Source organism: Populus trichocarpa, chromosome 6 (genome assembly GCF_000002775.5).
Source record: "Populus trichocarpa isolate Nisqually-1 chromosome 6, P.trichocarpa_v4.1, whole genome shotgun sequence".
NCBI classification, from domain to species: Eukaryota; Viridiplantae; Streptophyta; class Magnoliopsida; order Malpighiales; family Salicaceae; genus Populus; species Populus trichocarpa.
In genome coordinates this window covers 7,882,393-7,905,539 of record NC_037290.2, presented here as the reverse complement: position 1 = coordinate 7,905,539, position 23,147 = coordinate 7,882,393, and the positions used below count along the sequence as shown (strand labels likewise).

At 32.9% G+C, this 23,147-nt stretch overlaps 3 protein-coding genes across 4 annotated transcripts; all 3 read right to left on the bottom strand.

Moving 5' to 3' along the window:
- Positions 1–2,597: 2,597 nt before the first annotated feature.
- Positions 2,598–5,341, bottom strand: LOC7468064 (pyruvate decarboxylase 2). The gene is made up of 6 exons (XM_002308194.4): positions 4,730–5,341; positions 4,481–4,644; positions 3,709–4,359; positions 3,503–3,620; positions 3,108–3,296; positions 2,598–3,010 (listed from the first exon to the last, which is right to left on the bottom strand). The coding sequence occupies exons 1-6, from the start codon at positions 5,252–5,254 to the stop codon at positions 2,840–2,842; spliced, it is 1,818 nt and encodes a 605-aa protein (XP_002308230.1). The 5' UTR covers positions 5,255–5,341; the 3' UTR covers positions 2,598–2,839.
- Positions 5,342–7,349: 2,008 nt separating this feature from the next.
- Positions 7,350–10,022, bottom strand: LOC7468063 (ran-binding protein 1 homolog b). The gene is made up of 4 exons (XM_002308193.4): positions 9,681–10,022; positions 9,448–9,599; positions 9,065–9,190; positions 7,350–7,945 (listed from the first exon to the last, which is right to left on the bottom strand). The coding sequence occupies exons 1-4, from the start codon at positions 9,875–9,877 to the stop codon at positions 7,722–7,724; spliced, it is 699 nt and encodes a 232-aa protein (XP_002308229.1). The 5' UTR covers positions 9,878–10,022; the 3' UTR covers positions 7,350–7,721.
- A 5,820-nt stretch (positions 10,023–15,842) lies between these two features.
- LOC7468062 (ERBB-3 BINDING PROTEIN 1) lies at positions 15,843–22,153 on the bottom strand. Of its 2 annotated transcripts, XM_002308192.4 has the most exons (10): positions 21,917–22,153; positions 21,694–21,821; positions 21,525–21,609; positions 21,275–21,424; positions 21,034–21,187; positions 16,863–17,078; positions 16,634–16,770; positions 16,451–16,542; positions 16,165–16,344; positions 15,843–16,049 (listed from the first exon to the last, which is right to left on the bottom strand). In XM_002308192.4, the coding sequence occupies exons 2-10, from the start codon at positions 21,785–21,787 to the stop codon at positions 15,967–15,969; spliced, it is 1,191 nt and encodes a 396-aa protein (XP_002308228.3). In that variant the 5' UTR covers positions 21,788–21,821; positions 21,917–22,153; the 3' UTR covers positions 15,843–15,966. The 2 variants fall into 2 exon arrangements, with proteins under 2 accessions (XP_002308228.3, XP_052309935.1); XM_052453975.1 differs by lacking the exon at positions 21,917–22,153 and having other exon boundaries at positions 21,694–21,907.
- Positions 22,154–23,147: the final 994 nt, after the last annotated feature.

Here is a 23,147-nt window from a genome sequence, read left to right as displayed (position 1 = left end):
TTTTTTCTTTACTTTTTAATTAGCTGATATTGAGATATTTCATAAACTTCAGGGATGGAATTGAAACTTGTACATGTTTTCTGTTGCTATTGGAAATGGATGGAGAGAATTAAAAAACTGGAGTAAAAATAAAATATTTAATATCTGATTGAAATAAAAAAATGAGGGCTGGTTGAGAAAAATCAGAAGTTTTAGATAAAATTGAGAAAACATGTAAACTTGAAACTTGAGAGAGACAGATTTAAAATTTACCCATTAATTAATAACTAAATAAGGTTTGTGATGCCCACTTTAATTAATTATCTGATCAAAGAAGATAAATTAGTCTTAATATTTACTAGTAACTTTTTAAACAATATTGATTAGCACCAACAAACAATATAAAATAATATTCTACTAACTTCAATAAGTTAACCCGATAGCTAAGAATATTTACTCTCTTTCTTGGCTCAGAATAATTTATTAAATACATAGGTTTAAATTTTAGGATTAGCACATGGAAAAATATTTAAATTTCTCCAAGTTTATATTTAAGATTGTCCAGAGAGAGATTTAATCTTAGTTGACATGCAAGCTAATTAAAAGAAAATACCTCTATTGTCGAACCAAATTAATAAATAAATATAATTACCTTGTATTGACAATTTATATAGTAATAGCATATTCGTCCGCGTTCCGTAACAGGTCAATAATAATTCCTTTTTAAATTTAAAAAATATATGAAAAGTATAAATAATATATTAAATGTTTTGAGTCTGACGGCAATGTTAAACTTAATACTATTGGATTTGGTGACCAAGTGAGATCCAAAATAATCTTGAGTTTAATTGCAAAGAATTGGATTGGGTTTAGTTGCAAAGACGAACTCAATAGCATTGGGTTTGGCGGCCAAGTCAGACTCAAGAGCCTTGAGTCTGACAGAAAAGCCAGACTCATTAGCATTGGGTCTGGCAGCCAAGAAGTCCAAAAGCTGCTGGGTCTGGCTGGGCAGCCGGACTAAGCGCTAGTAGATCCTACTAGAGGCAGGGTCCAACACTATTGGGTCATGTTGGATAGCAGAGCCCAACTCTATAGGATATTGATAATTATTTAAATTCCTCGTGTTTTCACAATGAAAAAACATATCACTGTTAATTGTTGTCGCGATTTGGAATTGCGACATCCAAAAGTTTACTTTTTCACTAAGACTTTTTGCTTTTGTGTCATTTTGCCATTTATTTTAATTTTGTGTGTTAATTTCCTATTTTATCCATAAATTTTAACATTATCATGTAGAAAGCATACAAAATGGTGTTGTCAAGAAATTTTTTGAGACAAGTTATAAGTGAAAACTTTTTTAATTTATTTTGACCAAAAAAACACCTTTAAAATATCTTAAAACCTAAATTAGTCCATTTCTAACCCTAAAAATACCCTAAAATCATCCTTAAAACTAGAAATCATATCAAATTTAAAAAAGCTTTACGAGTGTGGGTTTCTTTTTTTGACATGGTTGGTGGGTAAAATTACCATCATTAAACTCTCAGCCTTAAATTCAACTCATTAATATCAAGATTAATTTTTTCTTGCTTGATGAATTATCTCTTTCCTACTGTTTTCAAGCTTCTTCCTCTCTCATCTTTCATAACACAAATATTGAAATATGATGAAAATGATATTTGTAGATTGAAAAGTAAAAGTGTAAAACTTCAGATACCAAAGTGTTTTTTTAAGTTATATTTATGATCCAATGAAAAATTTAGATTAGTTCATGGCAACGTAACTTGAAATTTAACCAATAATATCCACGGAGCGTACCGGAATTAGGTTTTACTGGTGTCACTTTCTTCGGCCCACTAACGTGGATCAGATATTCATCCTGACAGGCCGAATTGTTGGGGAAAAAAAAATTGCATTCCTCGGACGGGAGACACTACTCGCCTCAGAATTGGGTGTTTGGATTTTAGTATTTTCGCAAAAATGTTGATTTTATCACAATGGTGTTGGTCCAGTGATAAAATCACTCGTTCACTCCGTCAAAGAATTTCGAGGGAATTTAAGATGTTCTGAAGCAGCATTACTCATTATTATGATATTGCTAATGAACATGGATGATTCTATCACATAGCGGATTGGGGGCATATGTTGCCTGATCGGGAAACCATTTCACTTGTAAAAATGATATAACTTTGACCAAGATTCTAACAAAATAGCAAAAAGAACTTGTCATCTCCGACTTCAATTTTGACAGGCCAAGTTCTGTCCAGGATACGTTGCATATCACGATGCTTTCAGAAGTCCCCTTTCAACCCAGGCCAGGAAAAAGAAAATCCCTTCTGAGTTACTCCATCTCTGCTGCAGTGAGACCGAAAACTGGTAACAATTAAGGGTTGTAAATATGATCCTTTCAAGTTCTAAGTTCCATCATCACCTGCATTTTAGAGGGTGTTTGCATCAGCAGCGGGCAAGGTGTATGGTCCACGATCCACAATCTACAGTTTCTGAAAGGTGCAGGGCATGTTCATTTATGTTTATTTCATGCCTATTGCTTTCTCTCCCTCTCTCTCTAACTTGTCAAGGCAATCACATAGAGACAAGAAACATGAAAAGGAGAGAACTTGTCAAAACGAAAACATTAAATAGAAATGAGGCTTTAGATGCTGTAATAGACAGTCAAATTGAAAGAGAATAAACACGGAAATCAACAGAGTAGATAAAGATCACAAACTCTAGTACTCAAGGAAACAATAAACACCATGCCATAGCAACACATATTTGCCATTGGGAATGCAGCCAACCACGCGGTTGGCTGCATTCCAAACGTGGTTGGCTGCATTCCCAAACAGGTTCAAATTAAAGTCTACTGAGGGTTTGGTTGACGGCTATTGGCAGCAGAGACCCTAGACCCCCATTCCAACAGTTCTTTACTGGTATCATCCTTGTGAACAATAACCTCAATGAAGCACAAGCTATCCTTCTCCGGTCCTGTTGCTGTCTCAATCGCTTCAACCAGCTCATCCTCGCAGAACACCTGAAATGTCAAGTTCAGAAAATGATGTCAGATACTTGATTTTACTACATTGATATTCATGTATTGAAGCAAATGAACTACTTAGTTACAAGCTCACCTTGGCTGTCCAGCACTTGCCTTCGCCATTGTGGATGGCATCAACCAAGCTAGTGTAGTTCCAGTTCTTAATCACATTATAAGGACCGTCGTGGATCTCGACTTCAATTGTGTATCCACCATTGTTGATGAGGAAGATGATGGTGTTCTGTCTACATCGTAGCATAGTAGACACATCTTGAGCAGTTACCTGTAAGAAATTCAAAGAGCATAAGTAAAGGATTAAATATCAAATTTCAGAAGAAAAAAGCATATGTAATTCATAACCAATTTTATTTTTTTTCACAAACTACAAATAATGATTTCATGGATAGATGAGGACTTGAATATGTCAAAATCTGAAATGTTAGCCATGGAGAGAACACAAAGTTCAGTGTAGTGTAACTGGTTGTCTACCTGAAAGCTACCATCACCTATGCAAGCAATCACACGCTTCTCTGGCACAGCCTGAGCATACCCAAGAGTAGCACCAACTGACCAACCAATTGATCCATACTGCATTTGGAACTCATACCTACAAATCCAATTTCACGTACACTATTATATCTTTCAACTCAAATTAAACAGTCATGACATCGTCTATCAAACTCTCAATTGCTTACCCGCATCCCCTTGGCAATTTCAGCTTCTGACAGTTAAACCATGAGTCTCCAGTCTCAGCAATCACAGCAGTTTCACTAGACAGCATCTTCTGTACATGTTGGAACAGAACATTAACCCTCAAAGGTTCTTCGGGTGCATTTCTCAATGGTTCCCCCTCAGGAACAAATATTCTTTGGTAATTATCATAAGCAGTAGTGTTGGGCTTGATCTTCTTCGCAAGAGCCACGAAGAAATCTTTCATCAGAACACAGCCAAATGCAGGTCCATTTGCAATCATCACACGATCAGGCTGCACGATAATCGCCTTCTCCTTCTTGAGAAGAAGAGAATACCCAACGGAGCTATAATCATTGAAAATAGGTCCAGCAAACAAGTAAGCATCCGCGGACTCCACAATCTCAGCACAGAATGCAGAGCTCACTGCACCCCAATAAGTCCCAACGAAATGTGGATGATGCTCTGGCACAAGCCCCTTAGCCGATGGCATAACAGCGAGCGCATAACCACATGCATCAGCTAACTCCACAAATGCCTCACTTGCATGTGCAGGTCTTAGTTTAGGGCCACCCACCAAAACAGGTTTCACTGCCTTGTTCAAGAATTCGGCAGCCGCTTCCACTGCAGCCTCTAAGCCCAATTCATTACTAATTCTGTACAAGAAAAATTAATAGAACAAGTATCTAATCACCATGATCTTGGCTAATGACCAAAGAAATTTAAAAGCAAGGATCAATCAAGAATCCAAAAAAAAAACAAGAAGAAAAAATGTACTTGGGGGAGAGCGAAAATGGAACTGGCTCCCGACAAAAAGCAGGATGAGGGATTGCTGACAAGTTACAGCTAACATTGATGTAAACAGGCTTGTTTTCTTTCAAAGCAGTTGAAATAGCAGTATCTATCTGTTCATGTGCGTCCTCCAAGTTATTCACCACAGCCTATCAACAAACACCCACATACCATTAATCGATATAATTAAGTTGTTAATAAAAAAAAAAAAAACCAATAGCAATTTCCAATCACCTGATAGCAAGTAACGGTCTGGAAACATCTTAGTTCCTGGCTAAAATCAGGCAAGCCAATGGTATGGTGTAAAATCCTGTTAGTCCCATAATCATTCGAGTTGGGCCCACCAACAATGCATATGACAGGCAAATTCTCACTATTAGCACCAGCAATAGCATTTAGCACACTGAGTCCACCAACAGTGAACGTGACAACACACGCGCCTACACCACGTGACCGGGCGTATCCATCAGCAGCATAGCCCGCGTTGAGCTCGTTACAGCAACCGATAAGGTTGAGCCCAGGCTCGGCGATCAAGTGATCAAGGAGAATGAGATTGAAGTCACCAGCGACAGAGAAAACGTCAGTGACACCGATTTGGACGAGTCGGCGAGCGAGGTGGCGACCCAGTGTTGACTGGGATGGGTTGATAATGGTGGATGAGACTGAGTTTTGGACGGTTGATACGGTGGCGTTAGTTGGGTTGATCATGTCGTTGCTTGTTGGTTTGCAAGTGTCAGGAGATCCTATCTTGGTGTCCATTCGTTTCTGTTTTTGGTGGAATTACAATAGAATAGTGGTTAGTGGGAGAGAAATAAATAGACAAGTGTCTGCAGGAAGAAGAAACAAAATGAAGTTTTTTTTTGTTTGAAGAATTTAAAGTCAAAATTTGTTTTGAAAGAAGTTCGGTGTTTCTGTTGAAAGAATTCCCAAGTACTGGGGCCTGGGCTTTTTTCTATTGAGGCCTAAACGTTGGGCCTTCGCTGGGGGGCCCAAGAACCTTACCTTTTCGTCTTTCTGGTTTTCAATGAATTTTCCCCTGGACTTAAAAAAACAATTCTCCTTAATTTTTTTTATTTAAATGACAACAAATTTAACCATGCTTTTATTATTTCAGTCCCATATACCTCACTTGTTTTTTTTATGTATTTTTAGAGTATGTTTGGTATTGCGGTTGCTGTTGTGGTTGTGATTTTAAAAAACTTGTTTTATAAAAAGTACTTTTAATTTCAATTGAGGTTAGTTTGGAAAAATATATGTTTGGTTAAAACTGTGGTTGAAATTGAGGTTGGACAAAAAGTAGTTTAATGTGTTTGGTTAAAAAAATGTTTTTCAAATTGAGGTTATAAAATAATTAAAAAATATTTTTAATTTAAATATTGTAGATTTAACTACTATTATTACATCATGAAATAAATAATATTGATATCAAAATTTGTTTATTATTTCATTAAACTATATGCAATGTCATCACATACAAAATCTATCCAACAATGACTATATTTTTCATGGTTTCTTAAGCACGCAACAACAAAAACTGAATTTTTTGTTACGTCATCAAGCGATATCCTTCTAATTTTTTGAATAAAACACAATTAAAATAAAAATAAAAACTGAATTTTTTTTAACTGGGTCGGACCCGGCAAGAACATAATTGGAATTGCGATCAAATTTCGCAATTGCTACGTCATCATGCGATATTCTTCTAATTTATGTAGTGTTATTAAATAATATTAAATACTAGTTTTTCGAGTCAAACTCAATTTTTCAAAAAAACAATTTACAATTTCATTACGTACAAAATTCATTCGATAAGAACTACAGTTTTCATGATTTTTTGAGCGTGCAATAAAATTAGGTAAAATATTATTAGGAATAAAATTGAGATTACAGTACGAGTAAATTTAATTCACCTTAAATTAATTTTTTTAAAAAAAACATTGTTGTTCACGTTCACGTGAACAGTTCGAGTGAAATCAATTAACTACACTGGTTTTTCAAAACAAAAAAAACTGTTCACATGAACAGTGCGGCAGTGGAGCATGGCTCCACTGTTCACTGAACAGTGGAACCATGCTCCACTGTTCATTGGAAAATCACCACGAGAATGCTTCTCCAAACCTGTGGCACGGCAACGAAAATTGGTGGGTCCTACCAAGAAAAATCATTTTTTTTTCTGTTACCCAACACTGATATATGTGGCTGCGGGTGAACCTCACCCGCAGCCACATTACCAAACAACGTCTTAGTTCTTTAAACTTAAATAATAATAATAATAATAATAATTCATCATTATTTAAATGACTCTTTTTGTTATTCAATTTATAAAATTAAGCTTGCTTTTTTTTATTTTAGTCTCAAGTGCCTATCCTTTTTTGTTATTTGATGCAAAAAAAAAAAACCACGCGCACATAATTGTCATGAAATAGGATCTCTTTGATACAAACTTATTTAATCCATCCTACAACACATTGGTAAGTTTTTCCGAGTTAATGTAAGTTTTTTAAAAATTTTATTTTATTTTTAATTAAATATTTATTATTAATTTCATCATTTAACATAATTTAATTAAAAATACAATTTATTTCAATTTACTTTTTATAAGATTTATTTTTTATAAAATTATTAGTCTCGTAACCCGGACCACGAGTTTAATTAATTAACAAAGGTTAATTCAAATCAATCTATTAGGTTATGTTTTATTATTTTTTTTATAAATCATCCAATATTTCAAAAAAAATCCATCCAGGTTATAATCATTGTTTCAATATTTCAAAAAACCAGCATCCAATATTAGTCAAGTTAGCAATGCCTATATATTCCTTTTGCATTAAGAAAAATAGTCTGAACCGCAAAATAGCAAGGTAAAATACAAGCATCACTTTATATAGGTAGGACCTCTAAATTTAAACATCAGAAAGCATAGATGAAAACTCAAATTAGAGAAGTGAAACAAGAAAGGCCAAAGATGAAGCTCTCACTCAGTCTTTCAGACTATGTACCAGGGTTTTTTCCAAGAAAAAGGGTCCTAGGACTAAAAATCTATTGATTATGACCCCTAATTGAACAACAGGCAAACCAATGCCATCCACAGGTTCCAACACAGCCAATGAACTGTTACGTAAACCAACAATCGTCTAAACCTGTGGGCAAAACTTCGACCAATAACTTGAAAAGACCCAAGTGCATGTAAACTTTATCGGGACAGACCAAACAACTGAGCTCAGCGCTATGTAGATGAAGCAGGCTCGTCCTCCTTTTCTCCATCTTCCTTTGCTTTATCAGCTACAGTTTGGCTAAGCTCTTTGGCTTGCTTTTCTTTTTCTTCGGTTTTACTATCCCCAACACTCAACTTCTCAAGGAGTCCTGCAGCATCTGCAGCATCTTTACTCTCTTCTTTCTTTCCCTGACTTTCTGCCACCTCTTCAACAGTCTCCTTGAAAGTTTTGCAATCTAATAGAAATCAAAGCATCACGCCAGATGTTACAAACCCACACTCAAGAATTCACTTGCTTCATGCATGGCAGATCACGAGAGAACATGTGACAATTGCATAATTAATCATGTTTCATATGCAACGTAAACAGAGAACAGCTTCACCACATTTGACTAGTATATATAGACACAAAAATGGAAGTCAGGCCAAAGATAATAATGTTCAGACTTCTAGCATTTCTCATGTAGGATTTAAATACTCGGCATCACATTTTCTTACTACAAGTCACCAAGAACTTAAAAAATACAATATTACTGCTGAAATCAGCCTATTTTAAATGAACAATTTTGCAACGTTTCCATGATTTTACTTTTAACAAGATACACTAGCCTACTTATCACCATATCAAAGTCATAAACATAGGGAGTACACAATTTATTTTTACATACTCGTTCTAAGAAGAAAACATATCTTCAAGCTGAAAAAAAATATGGAAAACAATGCAGTTTCAAAAGTTAAGAAAACAAAAACACACAAAATAAGCATTTTTGCAAGAAACTGTGCAATATCAAGGTTAAGCTTATATAATTTATGTACATCTTATACATTCTAAGACGAAATGAGTTCGATCACTATTTTATTGCAAGGTTAATTGCTCACAGTGCATTTTGAGTGATATTTAATTGAATTACGCTTTTTAAGATATCCGTTTTGTGCTTAGAATCCAAAAGGGCAAAATCCATGAGTCATACTAGATCCACTAGGTGGGCACTGGGCAAACTTGCTAATCAACCACCAATAGCTGTGTCCATGTCTCACCTGAAATGCTCTCAACTACTTAAGTGAATTCACACATGCAAATCAGCAAATGCATCATCATGCAAAAAAAATCAACATAGAATTCTGTGCAGCCAGCCCAAAAGGCAAAATACACATCCAAAATAATATCAGATCCGCTCATCATTCCAGTTACACCATGATACGTGGCTGTTAGGAAACTCCAATGATACTTCCATTCAAATTTTGAAAGGAAGGTAACCGAAGAAATTACAGCAAAGCATGAAAGAAGACAATCTCAATCAAGAAACACCAGAAGATCATGAAAATAATAACAGATCAAGGAGAAAAATGAATACTTTCAACCGAAGGAAATCTGATACAGAAAAGCTCATCCTTCAATTCCCCATCAGCAAAATCAGCAGCATGCCACAAACATGATTTGTCATTCCCATGATGCTCTTGCACATTAATTGTAGGCAGAACTGATACACATCATACAACACAACAAGACAATTATTTGCCAGAAATAAGTTCACATTATAAAAGAGGGAAGAAAAAAAAAAGACAACCCATGTCCCGTCTCTACTACGAATTCAAACCACAAGCATTGCTTTATCCCAGGATTATATATTCATAGTAATATTAACAGACAAAATAAGAGAAGCCCATCAAGAAATTGAGGAGAAGAGTAAATTAGAGTCCCTTCGACAAAATAATAGAGTCAGAAAGACATGCAGACCTAGATGGTTAGCGCAGATCTTGAGAGTCTTAGATTGGCGAAAAACAAGACGAACTTTGGCAGATTCTTTATGTTTTAAAAGCTTCACAGTTCCAACTCCTCTCTCTTTCCACTGACTCCCTTCTTTATCAAATCTATACAACTTCGCCTTCCTGAAAAAACACTAACAAACATTCACATTTTATTCAAAAATAAATAAAGAAAGAAAAACCATTTTTTGTAAAAAAAAGTACAGATCAAGGATGGCATCTTCATCTTCCTCTCCGGTAGTAACAGGGACTTCTTCCAGCTTAACGATTGGTGCAACCTGAGCTCCGGTATCCTCATCGTCGGCAGCTCCTGTTTTAGTTGCGTTCTCTTCTTCTAATTCTCTTGATTTGGTGTTGTGCTCTGGCTCGCTTGCAACTGAAGAAATACTAGTAGTTGCCATTTTTATTTTACTTTTTTGTCGATTAAAGAGGAGAACAAAAGAGCTAATTTTTATATATTTTAGGGCTCTGGGGTTCAGGGTGCTGGAAGCAGATGGGTCGGTGTGTGTCTCTGTCCGTACATTTTTTTAGATTGCACTATGAAGGTCGGCTTCATTTCCCTATGGGTCGAGCCGAATTTTTTGTAATGTAAAATATGATGCTCAAGTGATGTTAATGTATTTAATATATATATAGATTTTATATTATAGAAAAATTGAAAAAAAAATTGTGATCATAAATTTTTAAAATCCAAATATATATATAGATGAAATCGAAAAAAAAACAAAAAAACAAAGAACCAACAAATCCAAATGAGATTGTTAAAACTAATGAGCGGGATCATATGAATTTGATAATCCAATAGAAGAAAAAATGGTGGGTTGAGTTTCAAGAGAAACCTAAGGAGAATTGATTCGATGTGAAATGATCAAAAATATTGGTTAACTCGTGACCTGGTCAACCCATGTAAAATCTAGTCGAAATTGATTGACTATTTTTCTTTAATTTTTAAAATGATTTTATTTTTATTTTTTTATAAAATAAAAAAAAATTAACTTAGGTTAACTTAGGTGAACCCACCTAACATGTGACTCTATACCTGCCCATGATTGACTCTCAAACCGACTCTTAGAAAATAAAAGGACAACTTAAAATTTTAAATTGAATGGAAAAATTAAAAAGAAAAATAAATTTATCAAAAAAATTCAAAAAAATAAAAATCAAGAAAATGCTAACCGGATTTGAAAAAAATAAAAAACCATGATTATGGATCCAATGATAAAATTAAAAACAAATTAAAATTTGATAAAAGGGTTAAGAATCAAAATTTAAAATTAAAACATTAAGGGTGTAACCTTAAATATCATCAAACTTTGAATTGAAAAATAAAATTGAAAAGAATTATCAAATTAACAAAAGAATCCAAAACAAAAAATAAAAAATCAAGAGAATGAAAATCAAATTTAAAAAAATAAAAAACCAAAATTTTAGATCCAAAGATGAAATGGAAAACAAATTAAAATTTAATAGAAGGGCTAAGAATTAAAACTTGAATCAAAACATTGAGAGTCTAACCTTAAATATTATCAAACTTTAAAATAAATGGTAAAATTTAAAAAAAAAACAAAACAAAACAAAACAAATTAACAAAAGAATCAGAAACAAAAAAATAAAAATTAAGAGAATGAAGACCAAATTTAAAAAAATAAAAAATCAAGATTATAGATCCAAGAATGAAATTAAAATTTGATAAAATGGATAAGAATCAAAATCTAAAAAAAAAAAAACTACAAGCCTAACCTTAAATATAATCAAACTTTAAATTGAAGCGTAAAAATTAAAAGAAAAAATAAATTTAAAAAAGAATCCAAATCAAAAGTAAAAATCAAGAAAACGAGGATCAAGCTTGAAGAAATTAAAAATTAAGATTATGAATCCAATGATGACATTAAAAACAAATTAAAATCTTATAAAAGGACAAATAATCAAACTTTGAAATCAAAACATTTAAGGCCAAATATGAAATATTATAAAATAATAGGACAAAATAGATTTTTTTAATGACCAGCGTGAAATTCAATTGGGAAGGAGAGTGAGAAGGGGAAAAGAAAAGGAAGTGGTGGTTGGCAACAAACCATCATTGCAAACACCACATGCACCACCCTGCGTGGAAAAGAGTGTTTTAGAGCTTCAAACGTCATAGTGAAATCTGGTGTTCTTCCATTAGATGGCAGCCCACGCGCTCCTTAAAGAGCACAGAGCCGCCTTACACGCCGACATGTGCGCTAACAGCCTTTTTTAAATAGTTTTTAAAAATGGAGATGGACTAAAGCATCCCTAACCCATCTTAATAGTAATAGAAAACCTATAGGAAATGATAAAAAAAAAAAAACACCTCTGGACGCAAAGCTTAGGAAATTTCATTTTATGGGCAATTTAGTCATTCTGATTAAAAAAAACATAAAAAAACCAAAAATCCCCCTTAAAGTAATAAATGAAAATAACTCTTCAGGGAAGTCTATGTTTTATTGTGCTATAAAAATATGAGATGATTATAATGAACCTTTTGAATTTGGCAACGACATTTGAATCCTTATGAAAAGACTGAATTACCCTCCTAGCATGGCAAGTTGTTTTTGTAAGGCAAGGGTAAAAATGATAAATTTACTGTGCAAAGCACAAAAAAAATGAGTGTGTACAAAGTGAAAAATTGAGCTCTTTTAGCTTTTGATATAATGTAATTTTATTGTCTTTTTTTTCCCTTTACGCATGACAATTGTAAAGATTATTTTGGTGAAGATGATATCTTATTGCAAGATTTTTCTTACAAAAAAAAAGAGAGAGAGAGAGAGAGAAGATGTTGTTACTTGTTACTTTCTTCAAGGGTGCAAGCTGTCTCAAACCATTGTTATTAAACAAAAAAGATGTTTGTATTATTGAGGTAAGTTTATTTTCGCATATTAGCATATAAAGTTATTTTTTATATATAAAATAGCGTAGCTATTAAAATTATTAACAAAATAACACAATTTTATATTTATTGTGGTTCCCAAACACGATATATAACGAAATCGTGATTGATAAATATGACATTTAGTAAATATCGCATTTAGGAAACACGATATTTATCAAACAACAAACTAACCATAAATTTACCCCTTAATTAAAACCTTAAAAAATACTAGAAATATTGGTCAAATCATATATAGTCTCTAGCTCTAACTAAGGTATAAACCTTACTAACCATTAACCATAAATGATAAATGATAAATGATAAAAAAAAAAAACCAAACCCCAATCCAAACCATAAACATTAACTCTAATTCAAACCTCAAACCCCAAACTTTAACCCTAAATAATCCTCCCTAACCCTAAACCTTGAACCATAAAAACTAACACTAATCCAAACCCCATATAATCTCTAACCCCAACCTTTAACCATAAAAACTAACCAACATAAAAATTCATAACCCCAAACCCCTTAATCAAAAAGACTAACCCTCTTTAAATACAGACTCCAAACTCCTAATCCTGAAAAATAAACTAGTCATAAATTTAATCTCCAAACCTCTAACTCCATTGCGGAAGGAAATTCAAGCACCTTATCATCAAAAATTCTTTTGGATTTAAGGTAAAATACATAATAACTATAATTTTTACCTATTTTATTTTTCATCCTAATTTAGAGTGAATTGCATAAAACTATATTTTATGCAATGTATCTTTATATATATACACACACATACACACACACTTATATGGTTTTCAAGAAGTTTATAATTAAAATTCCTTTTCGATTTTTAGTGAATTTCATAGTAAGTACAATTTTTGTCGTGTTTTCATCTCTTGTAATTAAATTTTTATGAAGCATGTTGTAATCGAAATCTCTTTTGAATTTAGGATTAATTGCATAAAAAATATTAATCAAGAATATTTCTTTGATATATTGTAATAAAAAAATATTGCAAATGTATTAAAACACATATAAAGTAAATTGCAAACTTATAATTAACAAAATAACACAACATAAAACTCATAATTAACAAAAATAACATAACATAATTATCAATAGCATATAAGCAAGTCTATCTACGTCCATGTCGTCTATTATTGATGAGCTGAGTTTATCAATAACATGGTTGCCTCTTGTCTAAGTGGCCTTATTCTTAACTATGACATCATTAAGACTCAACGTCTCTCTTTGGAAGTGCAGTGCAACAAATAATGAACTAATGAGACACGTGATAATATCATTGGTGTGCTTCATTAAGATTACGAAGCATGGAGGCGACCTTTCGATCCTGTCATAACAACAAGCCAACCTAATATCAATTAAGTACATATATTAAATCCTCCATAACTAAAATGAGATATCTCAACATATATTAATTTTAAAAAGTTATGATTACTTACAGTGTTTTGAATCTGTTGCTTATATTGCTCGTATTGCAAGTCTGCTTGTAGGGGAATTTGATTAAGGTCTAATGTGATGACATAATGCATTATACTCATGTATCAAATCATGTGTTCTTCCTTTGTAATTACAAGATGCAACTTCATAAATATCTTGTTCATGCATTCCACTGTGACACATTAGTTTCATTGTAGCTTAACCGTTTGTAATCATTATTTTTACCTCGATAATAATAAGTGAACCTCTACAATTCAAATGTCCATCCCGTTAGCACAAATTACAAGAGCAATTGTCAATTTATCATATTTGTACGGAGTCCATATAACCTATAATATAAATGTCAAAATTATAAACTTTAAAAATAGTTAAACGTTAAGTTGAATTACAAAACAAATTGTTTAACACATATAAAAAAGTTGTTATCTATCTAACTTGTCTAATAAAACAGCAGTACATGTGTGCGGTTATTTTCAAACATCCTAATCCCACACCAACTAACATTACAAATATAAAAGTTTATCAATTTCATATATAGGATGTAGGTATTAGTTGAAGCGTTAATAGATTGGATCCTAAATTTGATCTGACTCCAATATAATTAAATGGATTTGGTAAGCAATTTTTATAATTCAAAATTGATTCTAATATGAATACGTTAACTCATTTATTAAACACATCAATGATAATAGAAAGATATAAATTAGATCTTTATATCAATTATTATAAATATAACTAAAAAAGGTGGGCATTTTACTATAACCCGCCTCCCAAAATATTATACTATGAATTGCATTGTTTATTTTGACTTTGCGATTCTCTTTGGCCATCTAACTTAGCATTTTCAAATTCATCATCCCAAGTTATATTACCATGGTTTTTTTGTTTAAATTTCTTTTAATTTATATTATCTCACATTTCCTAAAATTTGAAAGTAGTCAAAGATTAACTAGGTTTTGATTTTGCAAAATCAAGATTTTATTGGGCTTGAAAATTAAAATTAAAAAATCAAAGACCACTTTTGACAAAGAGAGTATTTGGTTGTCATGATTCTAACAACCAAAATGTTAAGTTTGGTATCAAAATATTCCATTCGACGATAAAAGTTTGATGGTAGTGATTTTTTATCCTCTTTTTGCCAAAAAAATAAATAAATTATGGCTTGAAAAAAGTTGTCTTGGTTTGATTTTTTAGTTTTCAACCAATTTTTAGCTGCTTTAAAAGCACAAGTAAGTTTATTAAGATTTGTTTGGTGTTTCTCGCGTGTTTTCAGATGAAAAACTGGTTGAAAATGGGTTGTTTGAAAATAAAAAATAAAAAAACTCGTTTTTCTATCCAATTTCATTTATTTTGACTTCACAAAAAAAAAAAAACAAGTATACAACATTCTATAATTTACAATAAACAATACGTCACCTATTTTGATTTATTTAAAAAAAATAAGGGAATAAAAAAATTAAAGCAAGGTGCAGGTCTCACCTGGCTTATTTTTTATTTTTCTTTTCTTTGATTTATTTGAAACCCAACAAAAAAAAAATTAAATTCATACACTTTTAGTTTAAACATGTTCTTAAATAATATTATAAATTTTTATTTAAATTTTTTTAAAAAAAAATTAATTACAATGATGAGAAGTTAATAATACTAATAATAATTTTTTTATAAAAATTAGATTGAAATAGTTTTTGGTTTTTAGAACTTTTAAATAATTTTGAAAACAATAGTCACATTTATAATTTTGTAAACGTTATGTATCTACGTTGATTCAGATAAGACTATCATTTATTGACAGAATTCTCCCAATTTATTATATTAAACACTATTTTTAAAAAAATGAAAAAATTATCTTGACAGAATTTTTAAGACAATCATATTTCTAAATGAAAATCTCTTTTACATTCGAACAAATTTTGGAAATTTTAATACTAGACATAGTTTAATGAAGAAAACCTTTTGCCATCTGAACTTCTAAAATGGGGGATGGTACAGGATATGGATCGTCATGAGAACGCGTATGCAAGGAAAATCCAATTAGGATCAATGTCTAGACACTATATTAAAAAATTTCTCAACCAACCAGATACAAGAAGGTGAATAGAGTTCCAAAACTTGACAAATGGGCAAAATCTATATAAAGATTCATTCTTGCGCAGCAGCCCCATTTGTTGTTGCATCCATGGGTTCAGCTTCTGTTGACTCAGCTTTTTCACCAGACTTCTTAGCTGCAACATTCAAGAATGCAGAGATTACATATCAATAATAACCATGCTCTGCAGATGAAATGATAAGTTTTATGTGCCCAAAGGCTTTTTTTTTTTGTTAATTCACCCAGTTTACCTTTCTTCTTCTTCCCACCACCCTTCTTCTTTGTCTTTGTACCCAAAGCCAACCAGGCCTTGATTTCAGGATCATCTATCGTCTTGCTAGGCTGCAATTCTTGCAGTGAATGTGAAGTGATCCGATCTGATCCATTTGGCATTAGCAATACCGTAAACTTGATATGAGCAACATAATCACCTGCGATGTTACCAACCAAAGCCTCAAATAAGTATTATAGCAATAAGAAATCACTAGAAAAAAAAAACACTGCAATGAAACAAATGAGATACAAGGCACCTCTTACCAGGCTTCTCATGAAGAACAGGATAGGGCTGCAGAAGATCGTGATTCACACATTCTAATAATCCCAGCCGAGCCCTTTTCTCTTCGAGAGCTCTATCACAAAGAAAATTTAAACAAGAATCTAAATTAAAGGCAAAGAGAAAAAGGACTCTGAAACAGCTGAGTAACAACATAAGATATAAACCTTGCAGTGAATGGCATGATTGGAAATTTCTGATTAATTTCACTGAAAATAAATCTCGAAGATTTCATTTTCAAGTGATAATTCTTGTCTACAGCTCTCTTGTATATAGTAGTACTCTTCTCATCCAACAGTTTTGGCTGCAAAATCAAAGCAACAGAAATGATCATATAAGAGCACAAAATTAATAACAATGGCATATAAATTGATTCACATGTCACTCAATTATTACCTTGCCTTCCCCTGTACTTGTGACAATATCCACGGCATACACTTCGTTTTCCTCAAATTCTGCATCATCAACTCTTGTGTCAGGATTGGAGACACTCAGAATTACCTTGTTTCCATCTATCACAAACTGCTTCAATTGGTGGCTGAGAACACCTTCAACAATTTTGCAGTCATAAGCAGCAGCAACCTTCTGGATAGCTTCTGTTACATCTTTATTCTGCAGAAAAAGGAAGTTCAATGAACAAAAATATTGAATAAAAGTGGCTGAAAAAATTAAGAACATAGTAACAGTGACAACAGCAGCAAAATCAATAATAAGAAGCAGATGCACCAAATCAGATATTGACCACACACAACTCACCCATCCAATTCAGTTTTATTATCTGTCTTTTTATATTTACATCAAAATTATATTAAAATTTTGAAAAAAAAAAGAAAGTCCAGACAGATCACATTGAATATGTAACACTGTTTTCCAAACACATGTGAGGAGACAACGAAGCAAGAGCCTCAAAGTTGCAGTGGAGAAGAAGAAAAGAGAAAAAAGATCTCACTACAATTTATGAAGGAAAAGTTAGGAAACAACATATTCCCCGGTCAAAAGAAAAGTAGACTAAAAAAATCAGCTGTACAAGTTGAACCTTGTGCATTTCCACAGTGGTAGATATCTTACACACGCGAGATATAGGCTAAAGATGATAAATGTAAACTGACAATAAATAAACAGGTCCCACGCAATCAATAGGAACCATATTCAATATGGGCAACAGGAAAGGCAGTATATTGATATTTAGCATCAACTAACCCGGCGAAGTTGCCTTTCTCTAAGCATGTGCATGTGCAAAGCTCACATTGATTTCGATCAACATAGCCACCAAGGCACAATTTCCCTTAATCATGAATCTAGATGACAGAAAAATGAAGCAAAGTCCATGTATGTTTTTATCTACACAAATGAAATCTGTAGACGGCCCCAATCCCAGCCCTACCGCTCCACTATTTCACCATTTGAAGTAAAGCCTAAATGTAAAACAACTACAAATAACAAAAGGAAAATAAGGTTTCCCTATAAGAGCAACTATGACAACAAAAGCCTCACTTGGATGTTGGTCTATGGCTTTAGAAAAATATTCATCATTTAGGGACAATTGACATTTTTCAAGAAAACAGTAATAAAAGGGTAAAGAAAATTGAAAAAAAAAAAGCAATGAAAGAACATGTAATTCCTAATCAGACTGTTATGCAGGATACACCATAACTGTTCACTAGCAGGTATGCACTCTTTTTTTCAAGTAAGAAAGAACAAAATGATGCTCTATCAGTGTAACTATGACTATAAGATGCTTCATTGGACCTTAATCCTTTGCTGATTATAGTTTTCATCATGTAGAGATCATCAACAGAAGGATAGAACTAAGTGTTTACTTACCAAAAATTCGCATCAAAACAGAACTGCGGAACCAAGAAAAAATTGAGCAGAAAATGCTACTGAATGCAGTAGTTTCAAGAGGTTTAGATACTTGACAAAAAAATCAGTATGAACCAGCACCATATTATTATTAAAAATGCTTCTTATATAGTGCCGACCAAAAGTAAGATGCAGTCCATTACAGGTTATGGGTATAATCTACATAGATCATCCAAAAATCATCGAGTAGGACCATGAATCATATCAGCAACAGGGAAAAGAGGAAATCCACAGGCGATTGATCACCTCGGCAAAGTTGCCAGCTTTTTATAATTTTCATGAGCAAGTTGCTAATTAATAATTTTCTACAAATACCATGTTCCATTTTATCTTAAGCTAAACTAACAGGGAAAAGAAGAAATCAACAGGCAATTGATCACCTCTGCAAAGTTGCCAGCTTTTATTATTTTAACGAGTAAGTTGCTAATTAATAATCTTATACAAATACCAAGTTCCATTTTAGCTTAAGCTAAACTAACAACACTACTCAAATAACGTGTTTGAGAGTGCACAGATGTTGGTCCATACAAGAATCAGGTATAATCTAATTATATCAACCTTAAGTAATCAAGTACAGCCATGATACTATAGGCAACAGGGAAAAGAGGAAATCAACAAGCAAACGATCACCTCGGCAAAGTTGCCAGTTTTTATTTCATTTTTCATGGATAAACTACTTATATACAAGTTGTTCCATTTTAGCTTAAGCTAAACTAACAACACTACTCAAATAACATGTTTGAGAGTGTACAGATGTTGGTCCATACAAGAATCAGGTATAATATAATTATATCAACCTTACGTAGTCAAGTACAGCCATGATACTATAGGCAACAGGGAAAAGAGGAAATCAACAAGCAAACGATCACCTCGGCAAAGTTGCCAGTTTTTATTTCATTTTTCATGGATAAACTACTTATATACAAGTTCCATTTTTGCTCAAGCAAAGGCTAACAACGCTACTAAAATAATGTTTATACAAATACCAAGTTCCATTTTAGCTTAAGCTAAACTAACAACACTACTCAAATAACATGTTTGAGAGTGCACAGATGTTGGTCCATACAAGAATCAGGTATAATCTAATTATATCAACCTTAAGTAGTCAAGTACAGCCATGATACTATAGGCAACAGGGAAAAGAGGAAATCAACAAGCAAACGATCACCTCGGCAAAGTTGCCAGTTTTTATTTCATTTTTCATGGATAAACTACTTATATACAAGTTCCATTTTTGCTCAAGCAAAGGCTAACAACGCTACTAAAATAATGTTTATACAAATACCAAGTTCCATTTTAGCTTAAGCTAAACTAACAACACTACTCAAATAACGTGTTTGAGAGTGTACAGATGTTGGTCCATACAAGAATCAGGTATAATATAATTATATCAACCTTACGTAGTCAAGTACAGCCATGATACTATAGGCAACAGGGAAAAGAGGAAATCAACAAGCAAACGATCACCTCGGCAAAGTTGCCAGTTTTTATTTCATTTTTCATGGATAAACTACTTATATACAAGTTGTTCCATTTTAGCTTAAGCTAAACTAACAACACTACTCAAATAACGTGTTTGAGAGTGGACAGATGTTGGTCCATACAAGAATCAGGTATAATCTAATTATATCAACCTTAAGTAGTCAAGTACAGCCAAGATACTATAGGCAACAGGGAAAAGAGGAAATCAACAAGCAAACGATCACCTCGGCAAAGTTGCCAGTTTTTATTTCATTTTTCATGGATAAACTACTTATAATTTACAAGTTCCATTTTTGCTCAAGCAAAGGCTAACAACGCTACTAAAATAATGTGTTAAGATAGAGTAAAGATTTAATCTGTACAAGTAAGAGGTAAAATGCAAAAGCATCAAACTAAAGCAGTCTAATTACAGTCATGATAATATCGCTAAAAGGGAAAGGAGGAAATCAACTTGCAAGAGAGTAAAATTTAGTCAGTGCAAGAATGAGGTATTATCAAAAAGCATGAAACTAAAACAGTCTACATATAATAAAGATAATATCAGCAACATGAAAAAGAGGAAATCATCTTGCAAATGATCACCTCGGCAAAGTTGCCTATATTTCCGGTTCTTAATTTTACAGATGCTCTAGCCATTCTATTTTGAATTTGTCAACTCCCTTACTGAGGACTAATGAGTAGCAACTACAGAAGCAGCCAAACCATTTGCAACACTGTCTAGCACAACATACAAAGATAAAAGATGATCACAGCACTATAAAATCGCCTTCCCTAATACTTTCTAGGATGAAATGTCCATGCAACAAAAATGACACATCCTGGGTTCACAAAAAGACATCCCTGTCAGAGTAACTATGACAAAAGCTTCATCCGGACGTGGGTCCATAGCTTATCAAAACAGTTCATCATTAGGGAATAGTCTCCAAGAAAAGAAGGGCTATTAGACAGTGCCATGAAAGAAAAAACTGTTCAAGTGAACAATATAAGTCACCTCAATATGTGAGGAAGATATGATTGCAAAACAAAAAAAGTCATCACATCAAGAACTGATGAGATTAAAAGTTGCTTCATGATTTAGGCTAATGCATATTAAAAATTTGCAATTCAATTTCACTATATAAACAAACAACCATCTCAAGTAAACATCACAGAACAATCAGCATATGAATGGAATGCAAGAAATACATAAAAAAAGCTAACACGATACAAACAAACAAATTACCTTTTTTCCAGGCCTTACAAGCCTCAAGGCAACTTCAGCAGCAGTATTTGCAGCTGCAATAACATCAGCTGCCCTGCCTGTAACTGGCCCTGACTGAAGAGCATGGGTATGTCCAACAACAGCAATAAATCCATCTATATGACAGCCCAAATCGCTACACACCAATAAAAGCCAAAACCCATTAACATAAAACATACAAAAATCAAACCACATGATAACCCCACATAGATTGAAAGCTTACATCTTGACAATATCTCCTTCTTCCAAGACCGATTCATCACTAGCAAGTGGAGAAAAATGGCAAATAGTGTTGTTGACAGAAACACAAGTTGGAAAAGCAACTCCCCTTTCAATCTTCTTCTTCACATTTTTATACATGTTACCAGTTTGCCTACACATTCAAACATAAAAATCAAAACCTATTATTTTTTATCAATTTAATTCTAAAAAAAGCTATGAATTTAAAGAAATAAGGATTAGCGAGTACTTACTCTCTTATAAAAGAATCGCCTTTTTCACAAATATCAACAATCTTAGCCTTTGGCTTGCATTCTGATATCACTAACTGCAATGCCTCTGCAATAATTACCAAAACAAAACAAAAATAATTAATATTAAAGAATTAGCAGATTGTCAAGGAGGGAGGGGTTGATTACTTACTGTTGACAATTTCTGCGGCGCTTTTGTATTTGGTGATGACTTCAGGAGATGTGAGATCCAACTCTCTCTCCTCTCTCTCGTCGTCTGACGACATCGTATTGGAGCTTTTTTATGTCAATCACCGACTTCTGCAGCATAAAAAGAATACTAGTATTATTTATTTATTTATTATTATTGCTATAAGAGTAATTGATTGGATAAGATAAGAGAAGAGAGAACATACGGTGGTGAAAATAAATTGGCGGCGGAGAGGAGGGGATAAGGAAGCTAGCTAGGGTTTTTGGTTTGAAAGCAGGGGGGGGGGGGGGGGGGGGGGGGGGGGCAAAGAGAGAGAAGAGCAGTGATGTAGAAATGGATGAGGATAGCTAGAGGTGGTTCGTGAAGAGCTAGGGTTTTGGGTCTTTACCGCAGCGTTTGCAATTGCATTATATAGGAATTTTCTACACACACTCTTGCTTCTCAGTTGGGTTTTTTCTTTCTTCCTTTCTTTCTTTTATAATTATGCCTTGTATTAATTGACCAATGTGCCCTTATATACTGTGCATCTTAACAGTTTTTATTTTTTAATAAAACGAGATTCATGGCTTTCATGCCTTGATTATTATAATTTTTAGTTATAAAGAAAAAAAATAAAGCTCAAGGGAAGGAAATTTCACTGAACACGTTTTTTATTTACTATAATAGTGAAATGACTATTTTATTATTTTAAAAAATATTCTTGTGCTTTTATTATAGGGTATTTTAGCATTTTTATATGGTGCATTAGTTATTAAAAAATTATGCAAGGGTATAATTATATTTTCCATATTTTTTACACAATAAAAATGATATAATTATTCTCAGAATCAAAAAAAATTTAAACCTACCGACGAGGGGTGAATAAGTCTTTTCATTTGTTATCGTGCGATGAACTAACAAGTATACCTGTGATGTCAAAAAAATTAAACCATAATATCATAGGCTTTAGGTTTTTTTACGTTTATTTTCTTGTAATTATTAGAGTAATCAAGGGAACATATATCTTTTTGTATTAATTAAATATTAATTAACTTTAAAAAGTTACTGGTGTGTGTTATGCATGTATCATCACTTAGAAGACACCAATGCACTTTGAGCGTCTCGTGCTTCTCCTCTCAGTGATATCAAATGCCCTTTCCATCGTGTCGTTGGATGTGCCACTGCATCGTCTTTTTTCCAGTGGGACACATGATGATAGATGTTGGGCGATTTCTCATCAATCGACCTTTTTTTTTTTTAATATTTTCACTCTCGTATCTGAAAAATACTTCTTGTTATTTCAACTTCAGCTTTTTTTTTTATTCCTTGATCCTTTTATTATAGTTTTATTTATTCTCAAATTAATTATCAATTCTGATCTTTCATATATAATGTTTTTCAATGTAATCCTTCTTCTTTTAATTTCTAGTTTTTTTTCTTAAGCCCTTTCGTTAAGG